Source organism: Oncorhynchus clarkii, chromosome 6 (assembly GCF_045791955.1).
Source record: "Oncorhynchus clarkii lewisi isolate Uvic-CL-2024 chromosome 6, UVic_Ocla_1.0, whole genome shotgun sequence".
NCBI lineage: Eukaryota > Metazoa > Chordata > Actinopteri > Salmoniformes > Salmonidae > Oncorhynchus > Oncorhynchus clarkii.
The window spans coordinates 35,145,823-35,164,609 of record NC_092152.1 but is presented as its reverse complement, the minus strand read 5'-3'; the positions used below and the strand labels follow the sequence as shown (position 1 = coordinate 35,164,609).

Genomic DNA, 18,787 nt, shown 5'->3' with positions numbered 1-18,787 from the left:
GTCAAAAGGTTTTTGGCACTCCAAAAATGCATTACGGTACTGTATTCTGTGGCGTGGAATTACAAGCCTTTGAAATACAGCAAAAATGTTCTCTCTTATTTTAGAGGAGGTGCTTTGATTTTGTCAACCTTGTGCTCTTTGTGTAGGATTATTTTTTGAACATTCACAAATACAGTAGGTGTACTTCTACTGTATTTTACACATTTTACGGTAAAGTCCAAAATACATCTAATATTTCACCACAATGCAATGTAATTTCATTAATCTACTGTTTTCAGTTTATGCTGTTGATTATACGGTAATATACCATGAAAATAACATGACGGTTTTACATTGTACTATATCAAATATTCTACACCACGAAATTAAAACAAACTACTGCTAGATTAACAGTTAAGTCCACTCTGGCCACTGTTTTGACAGACCTGGCAGACCACACCCACACACACCATCTACTGTTCAAGGGTTAATCAGCTCAGCGTTGCTGGCCTGGTGGTTTGGCTGACTGCTCATATTGGACAGACTGGATAACAACATCTCCTCAACCCCTCAGAGGAACAGAGGGGGTTGAGGGGGTTCCCCCTGGCCCCTGAGGACCCACCCTGAGCTGCCCCCATCTCAGGGGTCAACGACAGGAACCCTGCGACATCTGGGGGCCAACTCCACTGGGAGAAGGAGGGCGTGTTCCCCCGTCTGCCTCTCACACCCCTACAACTCCTCCATCCCCCAGGGCACTCCAGCCATCGTCTGCAGGCGATTATTCCTACCCCCTTTTGTTTTGCAAATAGGTTATCCCACATCATTTTGCATACACTCTCCTGGCTCTGAGCACTAGGGACCAAACAGACAAGTACTCTGTGTTGCTTTTGGCCCCCTTCAAAGGAACACTGGTTCTGTTAGCCCTCCCCTTTGTCAGCTGTCATCATCATATAACTGCCGTCAAACCCCGGGCATACATCCGTAAATGGAAGGATCTAATGGCAGGATCTATAGAAAATATAATTACAGCTTGTGAATGTGAGATGATGTGGATGGTTGTTGAATTGTAAAAGACATTGAACATGATTACTAGCTCACATATATATCATTTTCTAATCAAATGCAAGGCTATACAGTTGATAGACCCTTGAAATGTGTCATATTATACTTTGAACATACTTGAATACTACACCATTGTCACGTGCGCTCCCTCTCCAGTCTCTAGGTCACCAGGGTGCTCGTTATGGCGCACATCTGTCACCATCGTTACACGCGCCTGCGCGTCATCAGGAGTCCATCACCTCCTTGATTACCTGCCCTATATCTGTCACTCCCTTTGGTTCCTTCCCCAGGCGTTATTGTTTCTGTACCTGTGTCATGTCTGTCCGTTGTTAGTGTTTCATGTTGTGTATTATGTTGTGTTTATTTATTAAAACTCACTCCCTGAACTTGCTTCCCGACTCTCAACGCACATCGTTACAGAATAACGCCTCACCAAAGGGAAGCATCAGGGAGTGTTTTTTTTGTGTGTGTGTCAGTTGGAATGACGTCGGGTTTTCATGCCTTCGCCGGATCGCCAGGCTCCCCTGCCTCCGCCGGCGACAGGTTCCCGCGCATCAGCAGGGGTGACCGCTCCGCTCCTGACCCCCGGGTTCGTCCCTTGGTTTGGCGTCCTGTGGCTGGAGCCGAACGTGCCGGGGAGGGTGTACCGTTAGGTATGCTCTCTCTCCGGTGCTCTAGATCACCATGCTCCCGCTTCTCAGCCGGACTGACAGGTTTCCCGTGCCTCAGCAGAGGTGACCGGTCCGCTCCTGATCCCCAGGATCGTCATTTTGGTCAGCGTCCTGCGGCTGGAGCTGCGCGTTGGGGAGGGGGTACTGTCATGTGCGCTCCCTCTCCGTTCTCTAGGTCACCAGGCTGCTCGTTAAGGTGCACACCTGCCACCATCATTATGTGCACCTGTGCGTCATCAGACTCACCTGGACTCCATCACCTCCTTGATTACCTGCCCTATATCTGTCACTCCCTTTGGTTCCTTCCCCAGGCGTTATTGTTTCTGTTCCAGTGTCATGTCCGTGCGTCGTTCGTGTTTCTTATTTTGTATTGTGTTGAGTTTATTTATTAAAACACGCACATCTTTACAACCATATACAACTAAACATAGTTTGATACTATTCCCATAGTGTTTAATCTTTCCTCTTAATTGTACTTGTTTACAGAAATACGCGGAACCACACACAGTCGATGGAATAATTTGACTTTGGATTACACCAAAGGTACAGTACACCATGGTGTTGTTAACAAGGTATTACTGTGCGCGCCGCAGCGATGGACTGTATTATAATAAACAACATCAGCATTTGAACTATCGTGTTGGAGGTATTTTATTATCTCTGACAATATTTTCATGGCAACATTTCATCGCCACATTAAGCATCCATTACACACCACGGGACACATCACCATGACACCTGCAACGTGGCACTAGATCCGCTGCTACGCCTGCTTTACAAAATGAAACAACTCACGACGCCTCGCATTGCATTTGGCTTTGCAAGATGGCAGCAGAGCTTTTTCTACTTCTCCGTCTTTCAAATGGGAACAGTGACCCCCAATGGACGGCAAGATCCTGAAAATCCCCAGTAAAGGGTTAATATCCCCGGCTTGGGTTTACCATCCCCCTACTGGTATATGCAGTACTGCTCATATACAGCAGGGGTCACTGTTGTAGTGCAGTATAACCAGGCTTTTGCAGTGGGCTAAAAGGGGAACTGACTGTGCAGTGCAGCTCAGCTGATAAAATCACATCTGTTTCAGTGACACCACTAATCCCATTTAATCCATCTGAGTTTATGTCCAGCTTTGCTGGCCTCCAGACACGGGCTATGAAAACAGGCCAGGGGCCACAGATCCCATTAATGTATTGACCCTAATGGTCTAATTTGGATCACAGTGGTGCTTAAACACATGCAGGCACGCAGAGGCACACACACACACACACACACATACATACATACATGCAAATATACAGGCACGCACAGGATCTCACACCTCCACACCCACACCGGCAAACAAATGACTTTAAGACAAATAATGATTAATGGAATCCTATGAAGTAGTATTGTGTATTTGGATACATTATAGATATAATATTGTTCCTAACCATTGTATGAAGTAATCCATGTAGTTACAGTACAATAACATTTAAGTACATTAAGCTGGATCAATGTATCAACACCATCACAGTGTTATTTCCCAATGACCAAGCCCTGTCTGTTGTCTTTCCTCTTTACGGCCTGTCACAACAGACAGGATTCCGATAGGAGAGCTCCTTTAAAAATATATATATATTTGAACAGAATATTAAAGTAAAATGTGAATCCCAAATACACTGACATACACAAACCCCCAAAATACAATACAAGAACAAAATATCCACCACACAACAACATTCCTGCACTCGCCCACAATCACAAATACAATCTAGCCCCCTGCCTCCTAAGAACAATGCGCGCTCACGAGCCAGTCGGAACCAGGGAACTCGGATATCCCCGACCCGCCAACCAGCCGAACGCGACACGCGCACAACCAGTCAACAATTCGGAAACCCCCGAGCCCCGGCCGACAATCAAACTCGTGTCACCTCCACTCAACCACCACACTCCCCGAGATGGTTCACATACAGTCTCCAAACTCTGTCAAATAAGTCTGGTTTTTGCTTCTTTATGGTATATAGAATCCAATGGGCTGTAGCTAGATAGTTCAGTATTCCAATTTGTTATTGAGGGTGAAAACAAGGCTTTCCAATTGATGGTTATACATTTTTTTTGCAGCAGCAGCTATCAGACCTGGCATAAAAATCTTTCTCTGATATTGATCACCAATATTTACATTTCCCAACAGACATAATTGTGGAGATGGATGGATATAAATTCCTAGACAGAATGAAATGATAGCACATACATTATCCCAGAATGGTGTTAGTTTGTCACAGAACCACAGCATGCAGTACGTAATATTCTGTTCTTTTTGTATCGCCAACAGAGAGGAGACATTTCTGGGTGCATTACATGCCATTCAGGCAGTAAGTCCTATGAATTATCTTCGATTGCATTAGTTTGTCTTAGGTTGTAGGAGCAGGTATGAACATTTTCACACATCTGTGACCAATGGTTCTCGTCAATTTCTTCCTTTAGATCTGCTTCCGGGTTGGGTTAGATACGGAAAACACATTTCAGTTCAAGGCTTGTACAAACTGACTAGGTATCCCCCTTTCCCTTTCCCATTGTTTCCTTATAGAGTTTCAACCAACCCTTGCTATAACTTGGCAATTAACTTCTTTGGCGTAGCAGGTTCTTTCTGTATTTTGTCTCTGCTATATGCCTTACGGTCATCCAGATTCTGTTGCGATTGAAGTAGATTTTTGAGTTTTGAACTTTAAGAAATCGGCCAAATCTTTCTTGGAATTGATTGGATGACTGTAGAGCGCGACCATAGTACACATGCTCAAAACTCATGATGCCACTTTGGAACCAGGACTTAAAGGTGATATCATTCAATGCTGGAGGTAAGGTGGGGCTATTCCAAGTAGGGGTGCCGGGTGTTAACTCGAAATGACACAACGACAAGGTTCCAGTTTAACAAAGTTCACTATACCATATGACCAACCTCAAAGGTCGCCATTACACTCAAGGCTAGGTCCATCAACGACTAGACTTCCTGCGCGAGCGCACTCTTGACTGAGTGATAGCCCCGTAATAACAGAAATATTGGGATACTTAAAACATGAATTTAACACCTGGCGATATTGGTTCTTTCCACCTCATGAATGTATGTACATTTTCCCAAATACAAATAGAATTGAGAATCATTGGATTGCCTTCTTCAGTGCCTTGGACTGGAAGTAATGAAACCATTTTAGATCATAAGGTGTTACATGTATGTCTTTGATAGTCCTCCATGCACAAGGACAGTCTGCTGTCCGTCGTTTAGGTGAAAGCAGTTGTTCAGACCAGTAATACATCTTCATATGAGGTAGTCCCCAAGACCTCCATCTTCATAGGGTGTCAATCTTTCCATTCAAAATAAAGTCGGAGAGCAGGCCACTTATTTTATTTAAAAAGTTGGTAATATATCAACCTTGGTAATATATTTATTTTGATACAATTGTCCCTACCTAGCAGAGAAATAGGGAGAGATCTTTATTTATTAAAGGAAAGTAATTGATTTTATTTGCCTCCTCCTCCAGATTGCATGGTATCAGTATACCCAGAAATGTAATGTGTGTCTTTGTCCTTTTCCACTTAAATTGACTTTCTAAGCTTGAAAAGTAATAATTAGAAATAGGCACTACTTCAGTTCTCTGAAATACAGCACCATATGTGTCCAACAGCAGTAAAATAAATGACAGAGAATGTTCTGGTTCATATAAATAACGGAAAATGTCATCTGCATATATCACATGTTGATCTCCACCAATCTCTATGGCCCAGATTGAGCCATGAGTTCTAATTATTTATGCTAGGGTGTCTGTGGCTAAAGAAAATAAATAAGTCAACAAAAGAGATCTTAACATAATGGGTTCCGCTTTCGGCCGGCCCAGAGTCCCTTCCCCCGCTCCCTCCCCACTGTTAGCAGTTGATGTTACTCTTCAACAACACAGACCCCAAAGCAAATCAGGGAGAGGAAAATAGGTTTATTCAAAGAGAACAAATCATGCGGGGAGGTAGATGCACATTCTCCCCTGTCCTCAGTGATTCTCCTCAGTGATTCTCTCCACAGAACAAAGGGGCAGGATGTAGTTTTATAACCCAGCCCTAGCCTGTGGTTGACCAATTAGAATTCCTTGCAAAAAAAAAACTGGACCATTGGCCAAATAACAAGTATCCTATTTCAGGTTCAATGCATAAACAATTTGGACCAATGGGAACTTGCCATGCAGCTATGAGTCCTGGACTGAAATTCCTCCCATGTCTCTGACCCATTGATATTATAGAAAAACCACTATTTCCATTGATCGTTACTCCTCTATTGACCTCTCGTCCTCTGCGTTGTGTATTTATCTTCGAAATATTCTTACACCCCTGACGAAAAGTAACGCATATCTCTCACCAAGGCAGAAATGATACACTGTAACTATAAATCGAGGACATTTTTATTGATATCAATAATTACCATAAGTAGCCTATACTACAGCAATGTGACGTTTGAAATGAAATAAGTCTGCTACTATGCCCAATTGCTAAAGTGACAATTGAAGGCTACAACAAGTAGTAGTAGTTTTAATGGCGATATAAAAGCATAAAAGTGCACATTAAATGGTATAAACATAGCGTTCTATTTATCATTATCGTGATAATTCAGTCAATATATCGCAGAGCTCTACTCTATTCCCTATTATACTTATATTTAAAAACTATACCATTACAAACCAGTCAACGTACGTATTATTATCACAGTTCTACAAAAATGCCTGAAACCCAAATTACTGCACAATCACATCCATCATACCACTAACGAACATTACGCCTGCCTGCCACCACTATAGATCAATCAAAACGTAAAAGCAACGTCAGCCAAACATTAGAGCCGGTTTATGCAGCACGTTTTTGCTTCTCCAGGCCGGTAAACCACTAACCCATACCATTACTGCACCCTACCTTGCATGAAGACCATGTCTCTTCAGCCTTGCTAATTCAATGTTCCCTGCCGTAACTTCTTTGGGATAGGGGGCAGCATTTTCACTTTTGGATGAATAGCGTGCCCAGAGTAAACTGCCAGTTTACAGTCCCAGATGCAAATATATGCATATTATTATTAGTATTGGATAGAAACTGTTTGAATGATGTCTGTGAGTATAACAGAACTCATATGGCAGGCAAAAACCTGAGAAAAAATGAGGTTTGTAGTTTTTGAACTCAGCCCCTATTTCACAGTAGGATATGGGTTATTTTGCACTTCCTAAGGCTTCCACTAGATGTCACCATCTTTAGAACGTTGTTTCAGGCTTCTACTGTGAAGTGGGACCGGATGAGAGCTCTTTGAGTCAGTGGTCTGGCAGAGAGTCACGCGCTGGTCACGCGCATTTCACATGAGAGCGACCTACTTTCCATTGCTTTTCTACAGACAATGGAATTCTTTATTGAACATTTATGATAAAAACAACCTAAAGATCGATTCTATACTTAGTTTGACAAGTTTCTTCGACCTGTAATATAACTTTTTGAACTTTTTGTCCGATTGGACCTGAATGCGCTTTTGGATTTGTTTACCAAACGCCCTAACAAAATAAACTATTTGGACATAAATGGGCATAAATGATGGACATTATTGAACAAAACAAACATTTATTGTGGAACCTCGATTCCTGGGAGTACATTCTGATGAAGATCATCAAAGGTAAGTGAATATTTATAATGCTATTTTTGACTAATGTTGACTGCGCAACATGGCGGATATTTATTTTGGCTGGTTTGGGTTCTGAGTGCCGTACTGAGATTATGCTTTTTCCACAGCGTATCTAAAGTTCCATGCATAACACTTTAATTTTCATCAACATTTATAATGAGTATTTCTGTGAATTCATGTGGCTCTCTGCAAAATCACCGCATGTTTTAGAACTACTGAACGTAATGCGCCAATGTAAAATGAGATTTTGTGATATAAATATGCACTTTATCGAACAAAACATACATATATTGTGTAACATGAAGTCCTATGAGTGTCATCTGATGAAGATCAAAGGTTAGTGATTCATTTTATCTCTATTTGTGCTTTTTGTGACTCCTCGCTGGAAAAATGGCAGGGTTTTTCTGTGGCTTGGTGGTGACCTAACATAATCGTTTGTGGAGCTTTCGCTGTAAAGCATTTTTGAAAACAGACAATGTGGCTGGATTAACAAGAATTTTATCTTTAAAATGGTGCCTAATACTTGTATGTTTGAGAATTTTGATTTACGAGATTTCTGTTGATTTGGATTTGGCGCCCTGCAACTTCATTGGCTGATGGCGAGGGGTTCCGCTAGACAGGTTAATTGTCCGTGAGTGCTACTTCTGGGTTCCCAACAGCCTCTACCCCGGCTGCAGCAGGAAACAGCTCAATAAGGGTGGACTACTAGAGAAGAGCTGGGACGTGTGTCTGTGTGTATGGGCCCTGCACTGTGCCCGCTATGCCCTGGCCAAATGCCTAACATGCCCCAGCATTAATCATGACTTACCCCCCCATGCAATATTCACCTGACTAAGCGCGCCGGGCCAGAGGTTGTCAGAGCTGTGTGTGTGTGAGTGATTTGATTTAGGTTGTTTTTTTTCACTCACTCTTTTTTTCGCTGAGCACCATGCAGTGCTGAGAGATTGATGTGTTGGCCCAGGGGACCTGTGGAATAATGGAGCTGGTAGAGGAAGGCGAGTCCTGAGAGGACCAGCAGTACTGGAGTGCAGTAGGCCTGGGTTTAGGCCCCTGGGGTTAGGGTATAAGTCTGGGGGCTGGTGTATAAATTTGGAGTGGGTTTGGTGCAGGGACTGGGACTACGGCAGGAGTTATCAGAACCTCCTACTCAGTGCAGCATCATTTGTAATTTTAACACTAATAGGGCTAGGGGCTAGGGTTAGTGCTGGGAATGGGGCTAGACTTATAAGTGCAGCTCCACTCAGGGCAGCACCATTTGCAAATTGTACACTGCTCCCCAGACGTCCCTGGCACTGTGGGCAGGAGGCTGCCGTCCAAAAGCAAACAAGGTGGGCCACACTAGAGCCCACTGAGGAGTCTGGAGTCCTTAGACAAACTCTGGAGTGTGGTTGGAAAGCTTTTCAGAGCAGAAAATAGACAATTTAGATTAGCTCTGGAAACACTCTGAGGCAATGGATTTACACCAGTCAATTTACACCTAGTCATAGCTAAATAGAGATTTTAGATGGACATTTCAGTGAGAAAATGTCTACAAAGTCTAGCCTGTTCCTCATATGACTCCGTGTTTGCTAGATTCAGTTTAGACTGTAATACTTCATTGACTTCCTCTGAGGAAATGATCTGCACAGTCTTGTGTAACATAAATAACGAACATTAGATAATATAACACAATGCCGTTACTATATCCTTCTTGTTTTTTATCCTGAGTTAACAGTTGCTATTCTCCTCCTACTCATACGACAACACAGAAACAGGTAAGGAGACAGTGAGAGCCGAGTGCCACTGCCAGCCAAACACTCATCTCCTCTCTTCTTCTCTTAGATGCAGGAGCAAAAGACAATTAGCCCCAGCAGCATATTCATCATGCATATGTGTTTGTGTTACCGGCAGCCCACTAATTGGTCCGTCAACTTCTATTAGCACTGCCACTACTCTGCACATCGCTGTCTTTGTCTGTCTCTTTATCTCTCCTCAGTGAGTCTAGATCACCCTGCAGAGTTCAGTACAGATACCTCAGCTGGACTGTGTTCATTAGGGCATACCGTCACAAAATGTTTTGCACGGAAAACAAAAACAAGTGTTTCTGGTTCAGATAGTTTTTTTACTAAGAGAAAAAATATCAAATATGCACATCCTACGTATCAGGTGCAAGACAGAAGAACATATCAAAGACAAAAGGAATGTCCGCAGCTCTGGTTAGTCCCTCATGGTGATTTAATCAGACGCACAAAAAAGGAAAAGTTTCGATCCTGGAGTTTTGGACCTACAGTACTGAACATGACCCTGGCTCCAGCGCCATGCATCCTTTCATTCCCAACTCTGTTAACAATACCCCGTTCGAGTTCAAATGTTAACCTGAATCACAGGGGTCAAGTCCCTCTTATCACAGCACCCCTTACAGCCATCAACCAATGACATAACACGTTTTATGTTTTACATGCCTCCAGCCAATAGTTATTTTTGTTAATTTATTTGCGTTGTTTGTAACTTATTTTTGTACTTACTTTTTTCATAATGTTGCCACTACCGTCTCTTTTGACCGAAAATAACTTCTGGACATCAGCACTGCGATTACTCACCACGGACTTGCAGAATCCTTTGACGGGCCCGATGCGAAGGATAGCCTGTCCTCAGGAACAGGCCCGATACACGTGATCTGCATGAATAGGAGGCGGAGAAAGAGAAGCCGAGGAGGAGGGCTGCCTTCTGAGAATTCGTAGGCGATCGAATAAACCACCACTTCCTTCCATTCTGCAAGCAAACGTGCAATCATTGGAGAATAAAATCAACGAGTTACGCGGAAGATTAAACTACCAACGTGACATTAAAACTGTAACATCTTATGCTTCATGGAGTCGCGGCTGAACGACGACAATATCAACATACAGCTGACTGGTTATACGATGTACCGGCAGGATAGAACAGCGGAGTCTGGTAAGACAATGGGCGGAGGACTATGTATTTTCCTAAATAACAGCTTGTGCAAGATATCTAAGGAAGTCTCGAGCTACTGCTCACCTGAGGTAGAATATCTCATGGTAAGCTGTAGACCACACTACCAACCGAGAGAGTTTTCATCTGTATTCTTTGTAGCTGTTTACATTCCACCACAGTCAGAGGCTGGCACTAAGACAGCATTGAATGAGCTGTATTCCGCCATAAGCAAACAAGAAAACTCTCACTCAGAGACGTCGCTCCTAGTAGCCGGGGACTTTAATGCAGGGAAACTTAAATCCGTTTTACCAAACTCTTATCAGCATGTTAAATGTGCAACCAGAGGGAAAATAACTCTAGATCATCTATACTCCACACACAGAGACGAATACAAAGCTCTCCCTCGCCCTCCATTTGGCAAATCTGACCATAATTATATCCTCCTGATTCCTGCTTACAAACAAAAATTAAAGGAAGCACCAGTGACTAGCTCAATAAAAAAGTGGTCAGATGAAGCAGATGCTAAGCTACAGGACTGTTTTGCTAGCACAGACTGGAATATATTCCGGGATTCCTCCGATGGCATTGAGGAGTACACCACATCAGACATGGGCTTCATCAATAAGTGCATCAATGATGTCGTCCCCACAGTGACCGTATGTACATACCCCAACCAAAAGCCATGGATTACAGGCAGCATCCGCACTGAGCTAAAGGCTAGAGCTGCCACTTTCAAGGAGCTTATAAGAAATCATGCTATGCCCTCCGACGAATCATCAAACAGGCAAAGTCTCAACACAGGACTAAAATCGAATCGTACTACACCATCTCTGACGCTCGTCGGATGTGGCAGGGCTTGCAAACCATTACAGACTACAAAGGGAAGCACCGCCGAGAACTGCCCAGTGACACGAGCTTACCAGACGAGCTAAACGTATTCTATGCTTGCTTCGAGGCAAATAACACTGAAACATGCATGAGAGCACCAGCAGTTCTGGAAGACTGTGTGATCACGCTCTCCGCAGCCGGTGTGCGTAAGACCTTAAATAGGTCAACATTTAGAAGGCCGCAGGGCCAGACGGATTACCAGGACATGTACTGAGAGCATGCACTGACCAACTGGCAAGTGTCTTCACTGACATTTTCAACCTCTCCCTGTCCGAGTCTGTAATACCAACATGTTTCAAGCAGACCACCGTAGTGCCTGTGCCCAAGAACACAAAGCTAACCTGCCTAAATGACTACCGACACATAGCACTCACGTCTGTAGCCATGAAGTGCTTTGAAAGGATGGTCATGGCTCACATCAACACCATCATCACAGAAACCCTAGACCCACTCCAATTTGCATACTACCCCAACAGATCCACAGATGATGCAATCTCTATTGCACTCCACACTGCCCTTTCCCACCTGCACAAAAGGAATACCTATGTGAGAATGCTATTCATTGACTACAGCTCAGCGTTCAACACTATAGTGCCCACAAAGCTCATCAATAAGCTAAGGACCCTGGAACTAAACACCTCCCTCTGCAACTGGATACTGGACTTCCAGACGGGCCGTCCCCAGGTGGTAAGGGTAGGTAACAAAACATTCGCCACGCTGATCCTCAACACAGAGTCGTGCTCAGTCCCCTCCTGTACTCCCTGTTCACTCATGACTGCACGGCAAGGCACGACCCCATCACCATCATTAAATTTGCCGATGACACACCAGTGGTAGGCCTGTTCACCGACAACGACAAGACAGCCTATAGGGAGGAGGTCAGAGACCTGGCCGTGTGGTGCCCGGACAACAACCTCTCCCTCAACGTGGTCAAGACAAAGGAGATGATTGTGGACTACAGTAAAAAGAGGACTGAGCACGCCCCCAGTCTCATCAATGGGGCTGCAGTGGAGCAGGTTGAGAGCTTCAAGTTCCTTGGTGTCCACTTCACCAAGAAACTAACATGGTCCAAGCACACCAAGACAGTCGTGAAGAGGGCACGACAAAACCTATTCCATCCTGAGGAGACTAAAAGGTTTTGGCATGGGTCCTCAGATCCTCAAAAGGTTCTACAGCTGCACCATAGAGAGCATGTTTGCATCACTGCCTGGTATGGCAACTGCTCGGCCTCCAACTGCAAGGCACTACAGAGGGTAGTGCGAACGGCCCAGTACATCACTGGGGCCAAGCTTCCTGCCATCCAGGACCTCTATACCAGGCGGTGTCAGAGGAAGGCCCTAAAAACTGTCAAAGACTCCACCACCCTAGTCATAGACTGTTCTCTCTGCTACCGCACGGCAAGCAGTACCGGAGCGCCAAGTCTAGGTCCAAGAGGCTTCTAAACAGCTTCTACCCCCAAGCCATAAGACTCCTGAATATCTAGTCAAATGGCTACCCAGACTATTTGCATTTCCCCCCCTCTCCCCCCCTTTACACTACTGCTACTCTCTGTTGTCATCTATGCATAGTCACTCTACTACATGTACATACTACCTCAACTTACCGGTGCCCCCGCACACTGACACTGTACCGGTACCCACCTGTATACTGTATAGTTTCTCTATTTGTTTTACTGCTGCTCTTTAATTAATTGTTACTTTTATATCTTCAATTCTTATCTGTATTTTTTGAAACTGCATTGTTGGTTAGGGGCTCGTAAGTAAGCATTTCACTACACCTGTTGTATTCGGCGCATGTGACTAATACAATTAGTATCAAATTGATTTGATTGGCTACATTACAGACCCAGAGACTGGTGTTAGAGTGCTCTGCACTGAGGGGTGATATGCTGTTTAAGTGGTGGGGTGGTGACGGGGGTCATTTGGCGAGAGATTGTGTGCCCTGCTGCTGTGGATGTGTAAAAGGAGGAGGAGGAGGAAGAGGGACAGAAGCTGGAGGAGGAGGGGAGGAGAAGCAGGAGTAGGAGCAGGAGCTGGAGGACGAGGCGGAGGAAGAGGGACAGAAACTAGAGGAGAACAGGGGAGATATTCTATCAGCTTGGAGAAAGAAGGGGAGGATGAGACGGAGGGGACAGGATATTCAACAGAGCAGATAACCTGGGTCTTGGTCTTCATCTGCTGCATTACTTTACAACCTAACAGCCTGTACTGTTTTCCCGCCTATCAGGCTTTACAGCCTCCAGCCGCTATCCCACTACGCAGCAGCAGCGTAAGAGTGAACACACCAGTGAACTATGCCCCAGTGAACAGTTAGCCCCGGCTGATCTGATCCCCCCCCCCCTCCCGGCTTAGTGCTTAAAAACATACCTAGATAGGCTATGCAGTGTGGACCTACTCCTGCACTCCTCCCACAGACAAACAGATAGGGTATACAGGATACATCCGCAGGTTCATAGACTCTGACTCTGGGTCAGCACTGATGTCCAAAGGGCTTACATTGGAGCTAAAAGGCCGAGGTTAGTTTAGATATGACCATATGACGTTAGTGAGATCATGTTTACCACGCCAGGGAACAACACTAAAGTGTTCTACAGGAGCACCATCAAGAGCATACTGGGTGCACACTGCAGCACTTGATGCATACTGCTTGCCCTTCAGGACACAGGAAGGCCAAGAAGATAATCAGGGACCTCAGCCACCCGAGCCACGGCCTGTTCTCCCTGCTTCCGTCAGTCAGACGCGGGCAGTACAGGAGCATCATGGCTAAAACTAACAGACTGGCCAATATTTTCTAGCCCCAGACCATCAGGCTGCTGAATAGCCACCTCTAGTCAGCTGCCTACTCACCCTGTCACCATCCTAACCTCCCCCCGTACTGGTCCCTCTATGGATTTTATTCCCCGCCCCCCCCCCAATGGACAATTACCCCGCCCATATCCCAATGGACATTTATATTTATCCTTTTTACAGTATGTATATATTATTTAAAAAATATGTTTTATTATTGTTTCATTCACACCTGCACTGTCGGAGCTCGGAGCTTAAGTATTTCACAGTACACAGCAACTACATCTGTGTATTTCACAGTACACAGCAACTACATCTGTGTATTTCACAGTACACAGCAACCACATCTGTGCATTTCACAGTACACAGCAACTACATCTGTGCATTTCACAGTACACAGCAACTACATCTGTGCATTTCACAGTACACAGCAACTACATCTGTGCATTTCACAGTACACAGCAACTACATCTGTGCATTTCACAGTACACAGCAACTACATCTGTGCATTTCACAGTACACAGCAACTACATCTGTGCATTTCACAGTACACAGCAACTACATCTGTGCATTTCACAGTACACAGCAACTACATCTGTGCATTTCACAGTACACAGCAACTACATCTGTGCATTTCACAGTACACAGCAACTACATCTGTGCATGTGACTAAATTAGAATCTAAATAAAATACAAATACAAATCTAATCACTAATAGGATGCTAGGCCACGCAGCAGGCTGGAAGAGGAGAGTATGATGTATATATAGTGTGTGTGTGTGTGCGTGTGCGGGCGTGTGCGCGCGTGCGTGCGTGCGTGCGTGCGTGTGTGTGTAAGGGCTGGGCAGCAGGCAGGGCTGTTGTTTCACTACAGTCAGCATTATCTTGTGTTTTCATAACCAGTTTTGAGGTCATTGAAGATCACAATGCCCTAAGTTGTCACAATTCATCATATAACAGATATTGTCTTCCCTTGGTACATTTTTACTGAGGTAACGCAAAAGAGGAGGCCGGGAACTGTGAACAGAACAGAATTCGAATAAATCGTTTTTGACATGCTTGCCATACGTGCCTGAGAGCAGAGAAGCTGCTTCTGCTCCAGTTGCCAGCCACGGAAGATCAGGAAGAGGATAAGAGCACACCGGGGACATCTCTTCACTGACTGACGTGAGAGCTAGTCAGGCAAACCAGGAGTAGAGAGGAGGAAGGACACGAGGTCCTAGGGTAATTGGTTCAGTTGAGTAAAAAGTCTCCCCTAAGTGCAGTCCTTCTAATATATAGCCTGGTTCAGTGAGGGGGCAGTAAAAGGCACACTAAGTCCAAATTCACATGGGCCAAACACTGACATCAAACCCTGTGAATCTCTTACATACAGACATGATAGTTAGAGCCTTGCTCTTAGGACACATCTCAAAAAGCACCCTACTCCCTTTATAGCGAACTACTTTTGACCAGATGTACTATAAAGGGAATAGGGTGGCATTTACAACACAGACCCATCCTCCTCTGACCCCAGGGTGTTCCTGGGAAAAGTCTGTATTTTACCCTCCAACATCAAGCAGCTAGCTCTCTATTCAAGTTCCCTCAATAAGCAGCATGATTAGAGGGGCTTTGGAGGCTTTTATAATGACTCTCTCTCTCTTCTCTGTGATATCAAAGCAGCTATACGGAAACCTACACACACACGTACATAAACACCATCTTTCATATCCAGATGGCTGCTTTGTTGAGGCTTCCAACCCCACTACAATTACCACGGTATGAAAGTTGTGTGTGTGTGTGTGTGTTATCGAGGAGGAAACAAACTAAGTTGCCAGTGGGGAGAAGCGAGGATGATAAACAGCCACATGGGCTATAATAGCCTCAGTTTACAATGGTGCCAAGGACATTTTCAGTAAGAGATAAAAACACAAAGGCTCTCATCAAACCCCATTCCCATCTGGAATGCTGTGCTTTATATGCATTGGATTCCAGAGATGCTTTGGAGAGAGAGAGAGAGATTCTGCCACTGCATTCTCTACAGTCTACATAAGGGTTCTCCAGTCCATGCCATAGTCTAGATATATGTGTAGAGCATGTTAACTTCTAGTGATGTCACAATACCAGAATTTTTATTTCAATACCGATGCCAGATTTCTTATCATGATACCTAATACCAAAACGCATATTATCCAAACATAGAATAACCTTTGGGCATCTTTTTAGTTTTTTGTTGTACTTTGTGTTAAGTTCAAGCACAGATGTAATGGTAGGTCGACTCACTGTAGCAGATGGAGTGGTGGGCACTTGACATTAGACTAAAATCCTTCTGGAAAATCATATGAGACTCCGAGCAGACAAAATAACTTAATAACATTCCAATATATAGATACACATATATATATATATATATATATATATATATATATATATGTATAACTTTAGACCTTCCCCTCGCCCATACCCGGGCACGAACCAGGGACCCTCTGCATACATCAACAACAGTCACCCACGAAGCATCGTTACCCATCGCTCCACAAAAGCCGCAGAGCAAGGGGAACTACTACTTCAAGGTCTCAGAGCAAGTGACGTCACTGATTGAAACACTATTTAGCGCGCACCGCTAACTAAGCTAGCCGTTTCACATCCGTTACATATACACACACACACACATATATATATATATATATATATATATATATATATATATATATATATATATATATATATATATATATATATATATATATATATATATATATATATATATATATATATATCAGGGTAAATGTGCTCATTCTGGCCATAATATTGGGTCAAATTACATCAATGTTGAAATAAGACACTGCCCCTTTAAGAGAGACTTTTGCTCTGGCTACAGTCGTCAAGATAAATGCTAGACTGCTTTTTGTAGAGCTGTCTTTTTGTATACTATCAACAGTAGCCTATCGCTAGTTTGCTACTATGTTCTCTAAAAGAAAGTTTACTCTTGTAAATCACTTTCTCTAAAATAAATGAATTCAGCGAGTGGATTGATGAGTGCTTATTTTTGCTCGTCTGGACAGCTCGTGTGTGCCATGTGAATGCATCAACTCCCTTGACTGAACGGTGCTTGAATGAACAACCAATCAGTTTTCCATGTGTAATCTCAACAATGTGGTGCTGACTGCGACGCAGAACCAGCGGTTTCAGAGCATGTAGGCTAAATGTTGAACTGGAACGCCAAATGTGCTGAGAAAGTACTGGCCCAGTTGACAAATCACTAGACAGACTTGATTCTCTCAGTCAGTGTACGATGCGAGACACATTCGATACAAGAACCAAAAGTAACAAATTCTAGTATCGAAACAATTTTCCAGTGGTGTAAAGTACTGAAGTAAAAATACTTTACTACTTCAGTAGTTTTTTGGGGTATCTGTACTTTACTATTTATATATTTGACAACTTTTACTTTTACTTCACTACATTCCTAAATAAAATATGTACTTTTTACTCCATACACTTTCCCTGACACCCAAACGTACTTGTTACATTTTGAATGCTTATTAGCAGGACAGGAAAATGGTCTAATTCACAGGCTTATCAAGAGAACATCCCTGGTCGTCCCTACTGCCTCTGATCTAGGCGGACTCACTAAACACAAACGCTCCGTTTGTAAATGATGTCTGCGTGTTGTAGTGTGCCCTAGGCTATCCTTTTCTATTAAGGTATGTTTACTTTTACTCAAGTATGACAATTAGGTACTTTTTCCACCACTGCAATGTTCATGTTATAGTATCGAAAAAGTACCTACGTTTTGGAACAACACTATTAACTTCCTCATTAACAAATCTTACCAGGGAGGTATTCGGGTCAGATGAGGAAGGCTCTCACTACACAGCCTCATTATTTGCTTTAATGGCTTCCTGCCTAATCTTCTCCCTGTGTCAGACTCTGACTCAAATGGCCTAGCAGTACAGGCTGCCCCTGGCCACCAGTACTGGCCTCAGTCAGTCTGAGCGTGACGGAACTTCCAACACAGTGAGTGATTCAGGGAACATACAGAACGAGAAACAACACCAGCAACAGGACCCCCATGGAAAATAGCCTTCAGCCTTAATTATGTCTATCCTCCATAACTTTAAGTAATGTCGTCTCCGGCTGATGTGGCTTCATTTACATTCCAATAGAACACCACACAGCACTCAGGTCTCCCTAAAAGAGGTCTTCTGACCTCAATGGTACTTTCTCGATAACTAAGTTAAATAAAAACCGACCTGTTTGTTCTTCTTGGAGTAGGTTTTCTTCAGCAGTCTGTCGTTCATCCTCTCCTGCTCTCTCTGGGCGTGGTTGATGAAGCCATTCTCCAGGGGGTCCAGAGACGTGGGCATGACGTTCTCCTCCTCCTCCTCCTCCTTCTGTCTCTTCACCACCGTCTCCTGCTGCTTCTCCTCTCTCCACCTCTCCTTCTCCTTCTCCTTCCGCTCCTGAGACTTCAGGGCCCCAGTTTTCTTCTGGAAGAGAAGAAAAGAAAGCATATTGGAGCATATTAGCAGGATATTCATGTATGGAAAAATAGGATGCGGGGGTTAATGTTAGCGAACAGTCAAGTGCACAGCTGCACCTTTGCTGTGTCGGATTATTCAAAGCAGAAATAAAGACTATGTACAGCAACAAAGTCAGTAGTAGACTCTCAAGACATGTTTTATTCAGTCAGCAGCACAATACTTCCCTCAAGACCCTAATCATATTATGTCTCTGTCTTTGATAAGCTTATAATGATAGGAAGGAACCTTTTCTTGAAAAAATAAAACAGTACAGTCTGGTAAAAATGGC

General features: G+C 43.8%; 1 protein-coding gene across 1 annotated transcript in view; it reads right to left on the bottom strand.

Moving 5' to 3' along the window:
* The window catches only part of LOC139411055 (autism susceptibility gene 2 protein-like), a 394,290-nt gene that overhangs the window by 285,015 nt on the left and 90,488 nt on the right, over window positions 1-18,787 (bottom strand). The window contains exon 2 of the mRNA XM_071156850.1: window positions 18,229-18,465. Within this exon, the coding sequence (XP_071012951.1) occupies window positions 18,229-18,465 (237 nt within the window). The remainder of the gene's footprint in view (window positions 1-18,228; window positions 18,466-18,787) is intronic.